The 17,330-nt window shown below is 33.4% G+C and overlaps 1 protein-coding gene across 1 annotated transcript in view; it reads right to left on the reverse strand.

Annotated features, from left to right (window-relative positions):
- The window catches only part of KCNH7 (potassium voltage-gated channel subfamily H member 7), a 404,901-nt gene that overhangs the window by 2,044 nt on the left and 385,527 nt on the right, over window positions 1–17,330 (reverse strand). Inside the window, exons 13-14 of the mRNA XM_006921130.1 lie at window positions 12,394–12,645; window positions 7,424–7,592 (exon numbers count right to left, since the gene is read on the reverse strand). Coding sequence (XP_006921192.1) covers window positions 7,424–7,592; window positions 12,394–12,645 — 421 coding nt within the window. The remainder of the gene's footprint in view (window positions 1–7,423; window positions 7,593–12,393; window positions 12,646–17,330) is intronic.

The following is a 17,330-nucleotide window of genomic DNA, read 5'->3' on the forward strand; positions in this document are numbered from 1 at the left end:
CCTGGAGTGATAACTCTGAGCAGCCTTGCTTGTCCACCAGCACTAGCGCCTTTGTTCCCTAGCAATGTGCTCTAGCAACAAGGGACTTTTATCTTTGTGCTGGCAGCTGGACCTCAGCTCTTTGTTGGCCAAGTGCCTCTTCCAAGTGCCTATTTGTATAAAAGGTACACCTTGTCTAAATTTAGGCTTTATTCATTGTACCTCCCCTTGCCTGAAACAATAGTATAATTAATCTACCATTACTTTAGAGTATGTTATTTATTTGGCTTGTTAAGAGAGATTATCCTGTATGCTATTGGCTTGTGAAATTATAAATCTCAAAGCAAACCTTTGTTAAATAAATTGCTGGCAAAGACAAAATCAGTCTCTGAGCATAATTTTGCCGCCCAAACAAAACAACAACCAACAAACAGAATTATAGCCCTGCTTTAAACAAGAAGGACAGGAGAGGGAGCACGGAGATTCTCTCCTGGCTGATCTAACTCTCCATGTCTCACTGATGGTTTTGATAAAGACCATTGCTTTCCTGCTCATTTAATAAAATCGTAACAGAAAAACAACTGAATAGAATAGACTACATTTTTACAGTGAACATTGCATTACGTTTTTACAGTTAAGCTTTATTGATTTCAAAATGTAAAACACTGAGAATCTATTTTTAATTGATAATTGCCTTTGCTTTTTAATCAGGCTTTGCTTGGTTTCTTGTGAACATTTATCTATTCTATAAAAGAGAGATTTGGTAGTACATTTCTTTCATAGTTACAACAGTTGGATAATTCCTTATGCGTTTCAAATTTATATTACCTTTATTTTACTTTGCCTCTCTCCTATTCACATCAAGAATTGAATATTATTCATTGTAGTAATGTTAAGTACTGTAAATGCTAAAATTCTTTTCCCATTTACAGTTCAGGGCCTTTGGTATTTAAGACACAGACAAAATGTAAAAGTTCACTTGCTTCTATTATCCATCTGGCTTGCAAAATACCAATCTGATCATTTTCCTCAAAGCTCACAAGTAGCCAACTGGCTTGTTAATTTCATTCTCATTTTAAATTAAAATTCAAGGAAAAATAGTAAAATACAATAGGTCTGATTCCTCTTCTTTGCATGTGTTAACAGCATTAAAAAAGGGAATTTTGTAGGCATAAGAACAGAAAGTTAGAACCATATGCCTCTTTAAAAAAAAATTCTTCTTTTAACCCTTTACTGCTCTGTGCTTACTATTTTGTCTCTGAATAACAAATGCAGAGAAAAGCTAAATATTACCAATAATGTTAAAATCATAGAATTTTGCTCAATTATATACATGCTATATTTATGAAAGAGAACTTAGCCTTTGATTTGAAAGAGAGCAGAATAAACCTGAAAAACATGGGAAAAGATTACTTTTTTTCTTTTTTAGTTCTTAATATCAACTGACACTACAAATCTTCCCTCTGAGAAACATTATGCTTGCAGGTTTTCTATATTTGGTATATATAGCTCTAAAATTTACTATCTTCTAAACCAATAGCTATAAATTATACATGATTCTGCCTTGCAAATACCAAATCACACATTGAAAAAAGAAAAATCGAATTATCAACTAGTTTATTTATCTACTTGTTACCCACAGGTTTGATCTAGTTTTTTAGTGACAACTAAATTGAACAGACTAGTTATTTTATTGTTGTGCATCAATTTTTCACTCCTCGAGGTCCAGCTCAAATTTTATCTGCACTCCAAAGTCTTCCCTTATCCAACCTATTCAAAATGAATTTCTCTCTTCTCTAAGACTCCAAGGAAAAGTCTACATTAAGTCTTCATTGTAAATATTTTTGTACAAATTTATTCTTTCATTAATGGCATTTAAAATTTAGTGAGTGGCTTACACATGTTTATTACATTGAATTTAAAAAAGATTTGGGGGTGGGGGCTGCAATAAAAACTTCCTCAACAATGGGTTTTCAAGAGCTAATAGAGAGTAAAAATTATGATGTTTCTGAGTGCTATACACCCTTTGTCAAACAGCAGTGATCTCTGAGAAACAGGATCTGTATATCAAGGATTCTATCTATCTGAATAGTTTATTACAGAAAAATCTATTGAAAGGTGGGGGTTCACTAATTGCGACATGCTGCCATTAATGGGACTTACTTCACCTTCACATGTGCAGGTGAAGTAACTAGTGCAAGATGAGAACTGAGACTCTGTCAACATGCCTCAGATGAAACTGTAGACCACTTCTGTCAATATGACTTAGTTGTTTGTTCCAGGAAAATTTTTCCAGGGAAAAACAAGTATAAATGAATAGATAACTTTACTTCTTTAGGATATTTCTACAGATGAACTCACTGAAGACAGCCAGTCTGATCATTTGAACAAATGGTCAAATAAGTTGCTTATCAAACAAATTTTAGTTTTCCAGACTTGCTTCAAGATCCTCATCTCATGGTGTCCACCAGTTCTGAGCTATTGTATCATAAACTTTGCCTATTTCCAATCAATTCATTACCTTGAAAGACCCAGACCCTTAAATCCTGCAAATATCCTACTTCTTACTTCCTTTTCTGAGATACTACATAGGTATTTCAGATGTCAGGATGGTAGTCTCCATTCCTACAGTGATTTAAAATACTTTATTTTGTTAATTGGTAATCTAATATTTTGGGTATTTCAATGCAATGAATTGAATGTTGATGCCCTGCCCTCCCCCATTCATATGTTGAAGCCCTAAACCCCCCACGTGGTGGTATTAAGGTATGGAGTGAGTTGAGAGGTGATTATATAAGTCATGAGGGTAGTGGGCCATCATGAATGGGATTAGTGCCCTTATAGAAGAGACCACAGAGAGCTTCCTTCTGTCTTCTACCATGTGAGAACACAGTGTGAAGGCAGCCATCTCTGAACCAGGAAAATGGCTCTCGCCAGAGGCGGAATGTGCTGGCACCTTGATTTTCAGCCTCTAGAACTGTTGGAAGTAAATATCTGTTGTTTATAAGCCACCAGTCAATGATATTTTTTGTCATAGCACACTGGACATACTAAGACATTCAACAAAGGAGAGCTTTAGTGAAGAGATTTTGTACTACGCATAGGTTATATTTTCATGTTTTATGACTAGAGTCCACTGGCTTAATTGGACTCTTACTGAGACTAATCTGCTTTACTCAAGGAGGAATTATAGAAACTTTTTTAAAAAAGTACAGCTTGGCCTTTAAAACAGAAAAGAATAACCCAATTTTATAAACTTTTTTGGTCAGTGAAGGGTACCAGAATATGCCACCCCAAAATATGCCACTTTGGCATATTGCCTATTTTGAGCTGTTGGGAATTAGAAAAACAGCAAATGCAGGGAGAGGCTCTCTGTGAATTCTCCTTATTTGCCTAATGGCAAATGCCCCCAGAGGAACTCAATTGTCATAAATCTCCTCTCTGGCAGTTTCATCACCAGGGAAGATTGACTTTTGTCAGAGGATAGGAGACTACAAGTTCATACCACACCCATGCAAACTTTGTCACAAACTGTCATGCTTCCCATCTATTTTTCTAAGGGCCTATTCACCTTTCTAAAAATCATTTACTCTCCTCTACGATGCTCACATCTTCCTCTCCTTTCTCTATTAAGATGGTATATAACCCTGAATTCTAAGCAACCTCAGGAGTTCCTCATTTTCCTCTGGTATCTCCCTTGTATACATGTTAATAGATTTATTTTTTAGTTTTCCTTCATCAATCTGTTTTTTATTACAGATATCTCAGCCAAGAACTCAGAAAGGTAGAGGAAAAACTATTTTTCTTTCCCCTACATCAACATAGCTATACTACTGTGTAAAATGAACGTTTTAATTCACTTTATTCAAAGGCCCAAAATATACCGGGCATTGAATTAGGTAGAAAGGTAAAGGGAGGACATGATGATAAATAAATATGGACTCTGATCTCAGGTGCTGACTGGAGTGACCATCGAGGAAGGAAAAATGAAGGAAGTGCACAAAATACTGTAACACTAGGTGAAGGAAGTACACAGTGCTATAATGAAGGCACAAAGATAAATTGCTCTAGATATTCTGTAAAAGATGGGGTCATTATTAAAAGCTTTTACATTCTCTAGGGCCTCCCTATTCAAAGTGTGGTCAAAGCTGGGAGCTTGTTAGAATGTAGACTCTCTGCCAACTCCAGACCTACAGACTTAGAATCTGCATTTTAACAAGATCCCCAGTGCTTCGAATGCACATTAAAGTTTGAGAAGCATTGCTTTAGGATCAAGTGTTAATGATCTCCCTAAATATGTATATCTGTGGGCATGATATATAAATATATAAGAACATTTCTTATGTGAACCTTTACCCCAAATATAGTTTAATTGGCTATTAAAGCAGAAAAGCAGCAATAGTAAGGACTATTCAAGATTGACCATTTATATTTGTTTTATTGCACTGTGTACTTAATATGTGTATTTGGATGAGATGAATAGGAGTAGAAATTCACAGTTTTACATTTTAACAGAATGCTGAAGCTAAGCAGGTTAGACTCAACTCTAGAAAGTGTCCCAAGATTTTCATTCTGCAAAGTTGAAGTCCGAATTGGGTTGCCCTCTTCAAACTTGTTTTTGCTTTCTAGAGTAAAGTGTTAGAAAGAGGTTGTTGCAGATTGTAGTAAAGTAAAAATGTAATATTTTGGATTTTGTATTCAAAAGCTAAGTTAGGCAATAAAATATTTGTGATAGATCAGAACTAGAAAGAAGTTAGTCAAAGGAAAAGAAATATGTCGAAGGACATACAGATGCTGGGAACATGTCAAAAGAGATTTAATTGTATTTTGGCTGTGGAAAAGTTTCAAATAGTAATAATAATAAATCAGTGAATGTAATAAAATAATAACAATTATTATTACTGACGGACAGTTGTAAACTAAATGGGTCATAGTTGTATGTCCCCTTAAATGTTTATACTTTCAGCCCTGACATTAAAAATAAATGATTTTAGTAATCTCTGACTTATGCTAACTGCATTGAGTGGTATGCATGACAAGGCAAAAAAGATACCCTAAAATATCAATTTCAGTTCTGAAAAAAGGTCCAAATCAGGAAATACAGAAATACATGTAAAGTAGGAGAAAACAATAGACAAACAGCAATAATAAAAGTGAAGTTCATTGTTAGGCAAATTTTACCTAGCTGTAAGTACAACGCCTATTTTGTATAGCATACATAGTCTCCATGTGTATTATCTTACTCTTTACCATGACACTGCAGGTAGGTATGAGTCAAAGTAAGAAACTGAAGCTGGAGAAATTTAAATGACTTAACCCCATCATCCCATAAACAGTTAAGTAGCAATGTTATGATTTTAATCTAGGCTAATCAATTGCAAGTACTGTGAAAGTATTGCGCTAAAGAAATCAGTGTTGTTCCTGTCAGTCATCCATTCATTCACTCACTTTTTTACTCAACGAATTAAATACATATGGATATTCTGGCAGTAAAGAAATGGGCAGTTATTTTCTCTCAGCCACAAGAACCAAAGAAGTTCAAGTTCAGACCACACATACCAATTCTTATGAGTTACACAGTATATATATTTATATATGTTATGGGTACAAGATCACAGTGGCTTGGTATAAATACCAGGGAGAAAAAAAAGCAGAAATATTAAGTAACTAAATATGCTTCTCTAACCAATAATAATTATTATGGCAAGTTCTTATACTTTAATTAGGAGTTACTGACTCTAAATAAATGATAGTCTGTTTTAATTTTCTCAGGTATATTTCAATTTACAAGACTTGAATTTGACCCTTGGGAATGAGATATGGACCTCAGCACTCGGTGATTTTAAATTCAATTAAATTTTATGGTAATGTATATGTGTGTGCACACTCATTTTAATGTGCGTATTGTTTGCAACTGTTCAATTCTGGCAGAAAGATTTGAAAAAGCAATAAAAAGCAACAAATAGCATGGATGAAACACGTATGAAATATAGGCGATATTAAACCAGTAGTTTATATGATACAAGCAAAACTCATAGGATGTGTTAAATGTAGATAATGTGTAAGCAAGGAGATTGTTAGACATGGGCATAAGTCCTAAGATGTATTAAATATAGACAGCATGCTAGTAACCTGTAAGACATGCCAAAGATTAGAATAAAAATATGATATAACAAACCAGAGAGTAGCTGATACATAAAAAGAGATAGAAGGGATAAATCTTTTCATGTCACTTCTGGGCAGACAACTGTCACTCCCAAATTTGGTCACTCATTGGTAACACACAGTATAGGTTCATTCTAGCTTCACATGTGGTTTACCTACAAAAGGTTAATAAAACACATGATTGTTCAGCAAGCTAATTATAGAGCCATGGATGTGACCAGCTACATTTGGCCTTATATCTCTGTGATCAGCAAGTGTGTGTCATTGGCACAAGGTGTTTTTTTTGTCGGTGGACCCCTTTATGTAAACCTGAACTATGGTCCCAGTAACCACACCATCAGCAGAGAAGGCTGATGTGTCATATATAAACACTGGATGAACCAGGATTCAGGTAGTGTGTGATCCTTTTACCATGCTTGCACTTATTAGAAATGTGTTAATTACCACATCTGGCCCTCCTCATCTCTCATTGTGTGTTTTAAATTGATTTAATAAATCCTGTGATTTGAGCATTTTAGTTTGATTTATGCAGTATTCCATTTGTGACAACAGAAATACCTTGCCTGATGATATGCCTGGAGGCGACATTTGAATCAAGGTAAAGTCCCGCATGAACCACAACTAAAGCAGCTATATCATACTCATTTGTGTATTTTTTTCTGAGTCTTATTGACCAGTTTAATTTTAAGGACTCCATTCAGATTTGGGTTAAGGAGTTCAATTCTCTCTAAAATAAAAATTTATTCCTCATTTTAAGAGCATAGATCAAAGATGGAGGGAAAATGTAGAGGAGATGGGGTTCAACTCTATGAGATGTTCAATTTGATCACATTTTTAGCAAGTTGAGTGAAAAACTATGTTTTTAAATAATTTTGTTGATACTTAAAAAAATGCCATAACACACAACTAAGTTACCAGAAACAACTAAAAAATATTCTAAAAAAGTATTAAAAGAAGAAGGGTGTTTGTCAACAATCTAAATATGAATTATTTTGAGGGGAAAAAAGGAGTTTTCTTAGGCTGTTGGTATGGGCGATATACTACTTTTATGGCAAGTAAAGGTAAAATAGGATTTACATTGCCAGAAGTCTGAAATGTTCTAAATAAATGCTCTTTGCAACACAGATTAATAATTTGTCAACTTCTAGGCTTATTTTAAGTAAGCAAACATAGAAATAAGATATGAGGTTATGGCAGGAGGACTTTGCTATTTACAAGGAGTAAAGCTAGACCTAAGGGCTTGGGTTACATTCTCTCTTGGCCCTATCATTGCTTATACCTGTTAAGTTGTTCTTGAAGCAAATCTAATCTTTGCTCCACTTCCCCGTAAGTGAGGTCGCTTTCAGTTTCAGAGATTCCCCAGGCAGCTCGCTGAAGTGCTGAGGGACTAGACTCATCAGCCTGAGTCTGGACATTTTCTCGTTCCCAGCTTCTTGTGTCAGAGATATCTGTAGGAAATAGCAAGATGGATGTCAACTTCTTTGGGTGTCCATTTGCATCAATAACACAGGGACAGCCACAATACCAACAGGAAGGGATCTTGAAGTATAACCCAAAGACACAGGGAAGTGCTGGATACCCAGAGTGACTCAGGGATATCCAGGGGCCACAATCAACTGCATCCTGCCACCCTAACCTTGTCTGCCCCATCCTCACTTCTTTTCCATATGAATGAAACATATAGCTGGTTGTAAGTCTTGAATATAGCTTCGTCTTCTTTCTGTTTGCGCTAAGCGAAAACATGGATGGTCAACCCAAAACTCAGATTAAAGAGCAATGATTTTTGCGCTTTTATATTTGGGGAGAAATCACCATTTGTTTGTACTGCTTCATCCTGGGTTTAAGATTTTAGGACTTTTTCCCACAGAATAATTTGCATATTTCATGATTCAGAGCAGGTCTGGGGAGAGAGCCATGGAGAAGTTCGGGTCTTCAAGGAGACTTACTTAGGCCAACTCAACTCAAAGTAGAGCCAAGGAACCATAAGCCAGTAAAGATGGAAAAAGTCTTAAAGTACCTTAGTCCCATGACACTCTCATGTTTTCATGTCTCCTTGTAGCTCCTTCTGCACTGTCCTTTAATATATTCACATTAACTTCCAATATTTTTACTTGTGGCTCTTTTATTTAGACTATTTTTATGTTACTGTATTTTAAAACATATTGCTTATCTATTTGAGTCCTTTTTTCAAATGTTCTGTGTGTCTGTTATGTGCCAGACAGTCTGTTAAATCTGGAAGAATTAAAGATGAGGAAGACATAGGCCCTGAACTTGAGAAATTCAGTCTAGCAAGAATTTGATCGTTTTTCATACAAAGATTCATTTTCTGAGCTTCTTTTAATTTACTGTTTCTGCTACAATCTGTATTTACAAGTTATCAATATCAGAGGGCAAATATATCTTACTTTTCTTCTCATTTTTGTCATGTTTTTGACAGCTTTTGCTATGCTTTCTTACCCTCTACATTATACATATCTAGAGAAGGACTTAAAATGATTAAGTTTTGAAAATAAAACCCTTGGAAAAATATTAGTGGAACTGAAAGTTTATTTTCACAGATAAATAAAGAGAGACATTTCTTCCTCACTAGGAGGGCTGGTAGGAGGAAACAACGATTTAAAACTGGTCTTCATTTTCACATGGAAACAGATTTGAATTAGGAAAAGTGATTTTGATTTGATAGACTTTTTTTCTTTTTCTTTTTTTTTGGACAAGTATCTATGATTAAACACTGACAAAAGTTATGTAAAATTGAGGAATTTATATTCTTGGCTATTAAAAAAGAAAGTAACCCATTTGGACAGGATTAGCTATAATTCTAGAAATAGGAAACAGAATTTGGAGGACTTCTTGAAATCCCTTCCTTTCCTACAGTTTCTCCAAAGTAAAGTCAGATAGCTCAAAAGCATCCCCTGTCTCCAAGTAGCAGACGAAAGTTCTATATTCTTTCTTTATGGGTTTTCTATCACTATCCTTTCATCATTGAATACACAGAAATTTCTTTAATGAGGTGCCTACAATTTCCTACAATTTCTACTTCATTTGAGTGAAGCTATAACAGAGATATTAGTATATCCAAAGATAGCACAAGAAAAATGTAAGATCAGGGTTGCCTGTTCTGTTGAAGTGGCTAACAGACCTCAGAGAGCTTGCTGTGAATTCCAGAATAGTTCTTTATTTTTAGGGCTTCCTTAGCCTATGGGATCATTGTATTTTGTTTGTTTTGCTTTTTGAAAGTGACAGTATATAATTTCCTTTGATATTTTGTCAAACACAACAATGAAATGAAAATAAACATAAAAAATGATATGCTGGAGTTTCAACTAGTATTATCAGCAGATTTTCACTGAAAAACATGATTTTTTATTCATAGACATATGATTCTATCTAAAATGCAAAACAATAATTCAATGTCTTAGTACTTTAAGGTTTTCAATTTTGAAGCAGCAATGCCAAACAAACATTCAGAACACACATATTAATGGCTTGGTGACAATAAATTCTTATTGTCTTTTAAAAATCCTTACATTAACCGGTTAGCAGGCAGGATTTTTAAAAGACAATAAGAATTTATAAGATGGAAGTTACATATTATGCTCAGAAGTTTTGTGCCAAGAAAGTGTACAGAATTTCTGCCTATGCCTAACAGCTATCTCATTCTCCAATCATATATAATAAATTGATTTTAAAGAACAATGTTGAATCGCATGCAATAAATTATGTAGGATTATATTTTTTCTTTGGTACTCAATAAAAAATTGATTACATTCTCTGAGAAGAAATGAATTAAATGTAAACTTAGAGGCTTCCTTGATTATAACTTACTATTTTATTAAAATCTGGATATGTGTGATTAGCTTATTTTAACAGCAATATGAAAAAAGGAGTTCAAAGGGGAAATTCTGGTTAGGGTCTTAATCAAAATGAACATCCTCGTAGACACTTTCTAAATATAGCTCAGAAAGAATCTGCACTTGGTTGCCTTGGAAAATGTTGCTATAGTTGCAAGACACATTTCTGGAAATGGATGAACAGAAAGTAAACTTACACTTTTCTCTGGGTACACAATTTTCCTAGAGTCAACTTTTGACTGCAATCTATTTTTTTTTTCCTTTTAGTTTTGCCTAAATGTGCTCTTCTGTTGGATTCAGCATGACAAATGCCAGGAATATGAGTAAGTAAAATTTCCTATTAATGATAAAACTAAAATTTGTGGGGATTTGGTAGCTCAAACTGCAAGAGTTACAGTTACACCATATATATTATTCAAATTCTCAAACATTCCATAGTTATTCACCTTAAAATGTCATTAGGAAATAAAATTTTCAGAGAGTAGAGTTTTAGAATTCTTAATTGGTTGATCACATTAATAAATTAGATTAACTGTGTGTCTTACCGATGCTATATGACATCAATTATGTTTATTCAATCTACATGCATATTTAGCTATGCATTTTCAAGACCATTATTTATTATTTGAATAGGGATTGCATTATAAATTTTTGAAAATTAAAAAATTTGATATTAAAATTATTTGTTAGAATACTATTTTTTATTGTGCATGTAGAATAGCTAATTAAAAATAATTGGATAAAGTAGCAAAGAAAAACATGAGAATTCACTGTCAACAAGAGGCATTTTAAGGTTAAAGACTAGTCCAAAATTATATCTTTTAATGACTTGTCACCTGAGACTCTAAAACTCAAGAGAGAAACAACAAAAAGTGCCTTTTAAAAAATCAGGCCCATATAATACTGACTTTTAGAGATAGTAGAGATGGTTCAGCAAGCTCTTCAGAATTTTTGACTTCTATGATACAACCTTTTTCTATTTTTAGCACTTTCCAGAATTCGTTTTCATAAATAACTAAAATGGGACATTTGGTAATCACATCTAATATTCCATTCTCTTCCATTATGATAAATGAGGTACTATTTTCACTCACTTCATCAAGATTTTAGATTGTCCAGAGAACATTTGCATATATTCTTGGCTTACGTCAATGTAGGGTCATGGCAAAAGTTGATTTGATAAGATAGGAAAAGTAAATGTTGAAAAATGTAAAGCCTAAACATCCTAGATTCAATATAACTTGTGTTGTTAGATATAGTCACTGCAAATAATGGTGATGATAGATAATATTTACTTACTCCATCCCATAATTTTCTATCCTGCCAGGCTAAGAACATCCTATTTTTCCTTCACTTCTGTTATATTCTTCTTCATCTCTACATTTTTTATATATCCAAAGATAGAATCAATGATTGAAGGGTTATAAAATAAAACCTGAGAGAAAATACTAAATCAATTGGGGATTTTATTTCAGAGAAAGTAATTTATGCACATTATCTTGCTAATCACAATTGACTAGTTGGTTAGAAAATATTATTCCTCTTTTAAAGATGTGCAAATTGAGTCTTAGTAGGTCTGTCAGTCACTTATTCGAAGTGATAAGGGAACAAGTGACAGAGTTGTGGTTGCAACCCAAGTAGTCTGAGCCACACCTATTCTTGCACCCACTTAATAGATAAATCTAACTAGATCCGTAGACTCAGCTCCTGTTATACCAAGTTAATTGCTCTTATATGTGCTAGTTCTCAAGTTTTCCTGACTTTCCAAATTTAGCATCAAATTTGCATGCAATAAACAAGCATTATTACCCATCTCATGCATATTTCTACAACAAAACCCGTACATTTGGGTATTCCTTTTGGTAGAGGTATTAAACAAACATGTTCAAGTGAGTTGGATCAAGAGCATACTTTATGTACGGGCATTTTTCTCCATTTTTTCAAAATTCCCAGTAAATATTTTTTTTGGGGGGAGGGGCTTTATTGTAGTGTTATTGCATTGCCCTTTTATGCTATAAGACAACAATGTTTGGAGTGAGGAATGGGTCAGAAGACACATGTAAGAATCAGCTGATTAGCTTTCTTATTGATCTCATCAATGAGTGATAGGATTGGAATAACTATCGTAGACATTCCCGGGATGTTTTACATGATATTACATTAAGCCTGACAGGCCACAACAAAATCCTCTTATGCTATCATTGCTTGAGAATAATGACCACTATTCCAGAATGGTGCAAACACTTTGTAGATGATCTGAGATTTGAACTCTTTGCAAATATTTTATGAAATCACAAATGATTAGATTAACATGTCAGTAAGGTTCTTCATGTGTGAAAAGTTACCATTTCATGATGAGCACTGAAGAGACAACCTGATTCCTGAGAAACTTGATTACCTTTGCAAGAGTGACTTCTTTTATCTATGTGAATTCTTCCTGAGGTGGGCACTTTTTCTTCAAAATCAAGTCCAGGTGCTTTCCCTATTCCTTGAAGGGAATCTACTATTCCTGAGAAGAGAGGCTTTTGTTCATCATCAATGGACGAGATGAAAGATGAAGATCTGCTTTTTTTCTCTTCAAAGTGTTTCCTGGAACTCTGGTAATTTCTTATGGTATCTACAGAGTCTTCAGGATCATACGTACTGTTTCCTTTGCCAAAATCTATCAAAGAAAAGTTATTTTATAGAAGATAATTAAATGTGAGACAACAGGCAACTTATGCTACTGATACATAAACTATCTTTTTAATAGTGATGTTCTTTGAATAACTTAAACATAGAATTTTCTATAAAACCGCCAGAAAAGTTTTTTTTCTCTATTTTCCTGTTGAAAATGTAGCTACTTAAAGAGACTTCTTCTATTTCAAGGGACATTAGATTATACTATGAAATATAGATTTCATTTCAAAATAAAAGATTATATGTGATAGTAATGATATTTACATTTCAGAAAAAAACTATCATGTAACTTATAACCTTATACGTGCTCAACAGTCACTTGTATTCTTAAAATCGGGTGCACTATCTCTTTAAGGAATTGAAAAAGGGAGGGAAAATATGTTCCAATTCTAAAATATCACCACCATGTAGTTGTTTGTTTTTAACCTTCACACCCTCTCATCTGTGGTGACCATTCACATATTGCAAAGGTCAAAACTGGAATCCTCTTTGCGGTGAAGGCCAGCAAGCAGGCTGAATTTCAACCATAGTTCAATGCATGTAATGGCTTTGACATTCCAAGCTGTTTGGTTGTGTAGTGTATTGCAAGGCATACAAAGCTAAATACAATAATTAAGGTAGTTTTACCTAATTACATTAAAGCCAGTAGTTTTATACAGAAATGTCAGGATAATTTCAGCCCTCAAGGTTGTGTTGGAACATATTTCAAGCAAGAGAAACTCAGAGACAAATCACAGAACTTGTTTCCATTAGTGTCCTGGGGAGACGGTATAATTCTCCATCTGGTTACTGCTAGTAACTAACCAACAGACTCCAGAAGGTATATCATTTTCTAGAGAAACGGTTAAGACAGTGTCCCCATCTATTCTCTGCTTGGTTGTTCTTACTTTGTTATTTATAGAAGGCCAAATGAACTGATTTAAGGCCACTCCAAAGAAACTTCCAACTGTTTTTTAAAATTCCCATATGGCACAGAAATTAAAGAGATTTTTTTTCTTTATTTAAAAAAAATCATAACTTAAATTATAAGAAGCCAGAAAGCAACCTAAAGTAAAAATGAATAGAGTTTAAAAATCAGTCTCATGTGAAATTGTTATTAAGGAGCAAATGTTCTGTCAATTAAAGTTAAATGTAGCAAAAATAGATTGCTTAATTTATTTTCTTTAAGAATTCACACTTGCTCAGTGATTTCATCATTGCTAAGAAGACCACAGACCTTTCCAATCTCAAGCACTATAGATATCAATGATTAGTGTCGGTTATATTTTCCACTCAATCACTAATTTAATTGATTGTAGATATTTGCATCAACTCTTTCTATACAAACCTTTTTTTCCTACAGTGTTATTGACACAGCCCTCCTTAAGCCTATAAATATCCTTGTCATCTTTTCCTCTGTTTTCTTTGATTTTTAACTTCTCCCCTCATGAAAATTTGGTCAACATTTCTCACTTTATGAACATATCAGTTCATTCCTCAAAAAAAAATAAAAAAAAAAATTCCAATCTTATGCTAGTAAATGGTAAAAAGAAAAGAAAAGCTTCACTTTTCTAAATTATCTTCATACCTGCTCAGTGAATTACATCAGTTTGCTGCTCCTAAGTAAATCTTGTGCAGTTTGGCCACCAGTGGGTTTTAAATCAGCTTTTCCTTTAAACACTTTCATAATTTTTTTTCTAGCAGAATCAAATGCAAACTGAATTAACCATTAATTCATATGGCTCCAATCTAAGTACAGAAATGCTAACATGAATATTTGTAATGAATGTACTTCACAGATTATTAAACCACTTTGTCTCTTTGGCTTGAGAAATCTTGGGAGCTCTTTGTAGTAAAATATGTCTCACCTACTACATGAACTTTAGTTGTAGTTTAACTTAAGGTCTAATTTTGGAAGCTTCATTAGTTAACATATATCGCTAAATTGAATTATAACTTGTTGATTTTAACTCAGGACAAGTATTCACGAAATATGGTGAATGAAGAATTATTATTTAGTTCTCCAATAAAATAGAGCAAATTACTTCATGTACATGAATCTAAATCCTTTGGCAAAAATTCCATATAAAAGCAGCATCATGAAAGAAGAAGAAAAAGTTCAATGTCTTTGACTTTTTCAACATGTAAAGAGAATTATATTTATTTCCAGTTCATTACCACTGGGAAATCACCCTGCTGTTTCCTGGATCCCAGGCCCTATGAACAGTTTCTTTGAAGCAACTTGACAGTAATAACATTTTTCTATTCTCTACTAAATAAATCAAAGTTTCATATCCTATCATTTAAAATGAAAGCTGAAATGGCAGTGTATTTGTGGATTAAAAATAGAAACTGCTCAGGTTTAGGCTGGAGATTGGCTGATGGAATACATAAAATTGGGCTTAAAGGCTTTATAATTAGCTTCCAGGGACCTCTAGATTTTGATGACCTGTTTCATTTCTGCTTTTTTCCAGTTAAACTGGATTACTTGATGGACATTAAAAAGTATTAGGTTCTGTTTTTTTCTTAATGCTATTTTTATCCTATGTAGAAACAGTAATTCTGAGGGCAGTAATCCGGAGTTTTACATTTTCCTCTTTGCTAGAAGTGAGGTTATATAATCACTTTTACCATCATTTTACAAAGAAAAAATTTTTGCCTGATTAATTAAGCCTCCAGTTTGCTTTCTGATTTAGATGACTGAAAATATATATATTTTAAAAACCTTGTTTCTGTAGACTGACAGTTTATCTACTTCTCTTTTCCTCATAGGACACAATTCTAAAACATTTGTGATTTACCTTGGGCATATCTCTCTGAGTTCAGAATGAATTTAAAAGCATAGATTAAGAGTGTCCTGATGGAGCATTTGACCCATCTTATCTATCTTAAGAATGATAATATAAAATTCTTTCATTTCGAACAATCTGGGAAAAAACTCATTTTCACTCTATCTTTTATGGAGTGTTTCTTTTAGAATAATTACCATTTTTATTTATCAGACCCAACAGGTAGTCTCAACTTTCTTTTGATCAAAGAGAGACATTTAATGTGCTCTTTCAGCATCTGAGTTTTAGATTTCATCCTGGTAACAATTTTGAGATAAGCTTAACATTTTCCAGCCAGCTACATTTAAAAAATTTATGTCATTGGAAAATTGGCATCTAAAATAACTTTCTTTATTATATTTCAAGTACCTTAGTTCCTCTCTAGTTTCAAAGAATGTCAAAAGGGTACTAGCATAATTTTCCTATACAAATACAAGATTAAAAAAATTAAAACTATCTTAAAAAATAAAATAAAGATACATTTATATGTTGCTAAAGGGGATAACAAAAGCTAATCACTATTTGTTATTGGAGAAGATATTCCAAAGAGATATCAAAGTATAATATCAATATATTTAAAGGTTTATTTTAATAACATTAGAATTAGAACATGCCTGTTCTATAAAAATAAGTTTAACAATGTATATATTTATTCCTTATGTTATAACTTTCATCGAAGTTATTTTATTTTGGAGAAACATTTTCAAAACTTACTGCCTTTTAGATGACCATGTGAAATCACTGAACCAATATTACAAATAGAAAAAATTTATTGCTATCTTTTGAAACGAGTTCAAGACATTTCTACTCTTATTTTCTGGAACATTAGATTTTTTTCAGTTGAAATATACAGAAGTGCCCATTTTAATAAAAATTATACGTGTAGAGAAATGAGAAAATTACAGCCTTTCCTCCTAGTCTTATGATGTCTAATGTCTCTTTAAAAAGGTTCCTGTTTTTCAGGACTTGTGTAGCAGGACCTAAGTCAAGTGGAAAGAAGACACTGACTGAACTTTTTTTTTCACTTTGATTTTCACTCCTTTGGTTAGCACAGGCACATCTTTAACGGTGTTTAGAATTTTTCCTGTTTTTTGAACGTGCTACATTGTTGTCTTCTTTGGCTCATCTTCTGCCAAAGGTTACTGGCTCCCTAAATCAACCATTTGATACTGCATTTTCTGTCTATGGAAAGAGTTGAGCTGAATGTTCCAAATATTTAGTCACAAAGTCGCTATCAGTAAAATATGTGTGTGTGTGTGTGTGTATCTCATGTGCTTTATTCTCTATTGTACTAATATATTATCTATATTATAAATATATACAGCATAAAATTTTAAAAGAAGTATTGCCATGATCCAGTGGATCATATTGGCATACTCTGAAGTAAGTACAATTCGATCTAAAATTGAAGACTACTCAGAGACTATTTTTAACATGTTCCAAATAGTTATACCTCATTTACTTCTATTTTGTCCAACCATGTTATCAACATGCATGGGCACTAAATAGGTCATTGAAGATTCATTTTTATTCTTCACTTTCTGTAACAACAACATTTTATTTCCATCTTAGGAACTATAGTACCTCCTTCTAGAATGACCGTGGTCAAGTCAGGAAGGTCCCGGGCATTTCCATGCCTGAATTTTAAGAAAGAAAGAGAACTACTTGAAGACACCTTCAAGAAATACAACGTGTCCTCAAATTCAGAACTGAACTGACAGTTCTCTTGTCTGGAAATGAGTTTATTTTTCCAGAAGAAATGGGAAGCTCATGAGGACAAAGCACTTTCATCAACGAATTCATTTTAAGAGAAAAGCGATCCAATATGTTACACTTCAATTTTGTTCAA

Source organism: Pteropus alecto, unplaced genomic scaffold (assembly GCF_000325575.1).
Source record: "Pteropus alecto unplaced genomic scaffold, ASM32557v1 scaffold3, whole genome shotgun sequence".
NCBI lineage: Eukaryota > Metazoa > Chordata > Mammalia > Chiroptera > Pteropodidae > Pteropus > Pteropus alecto.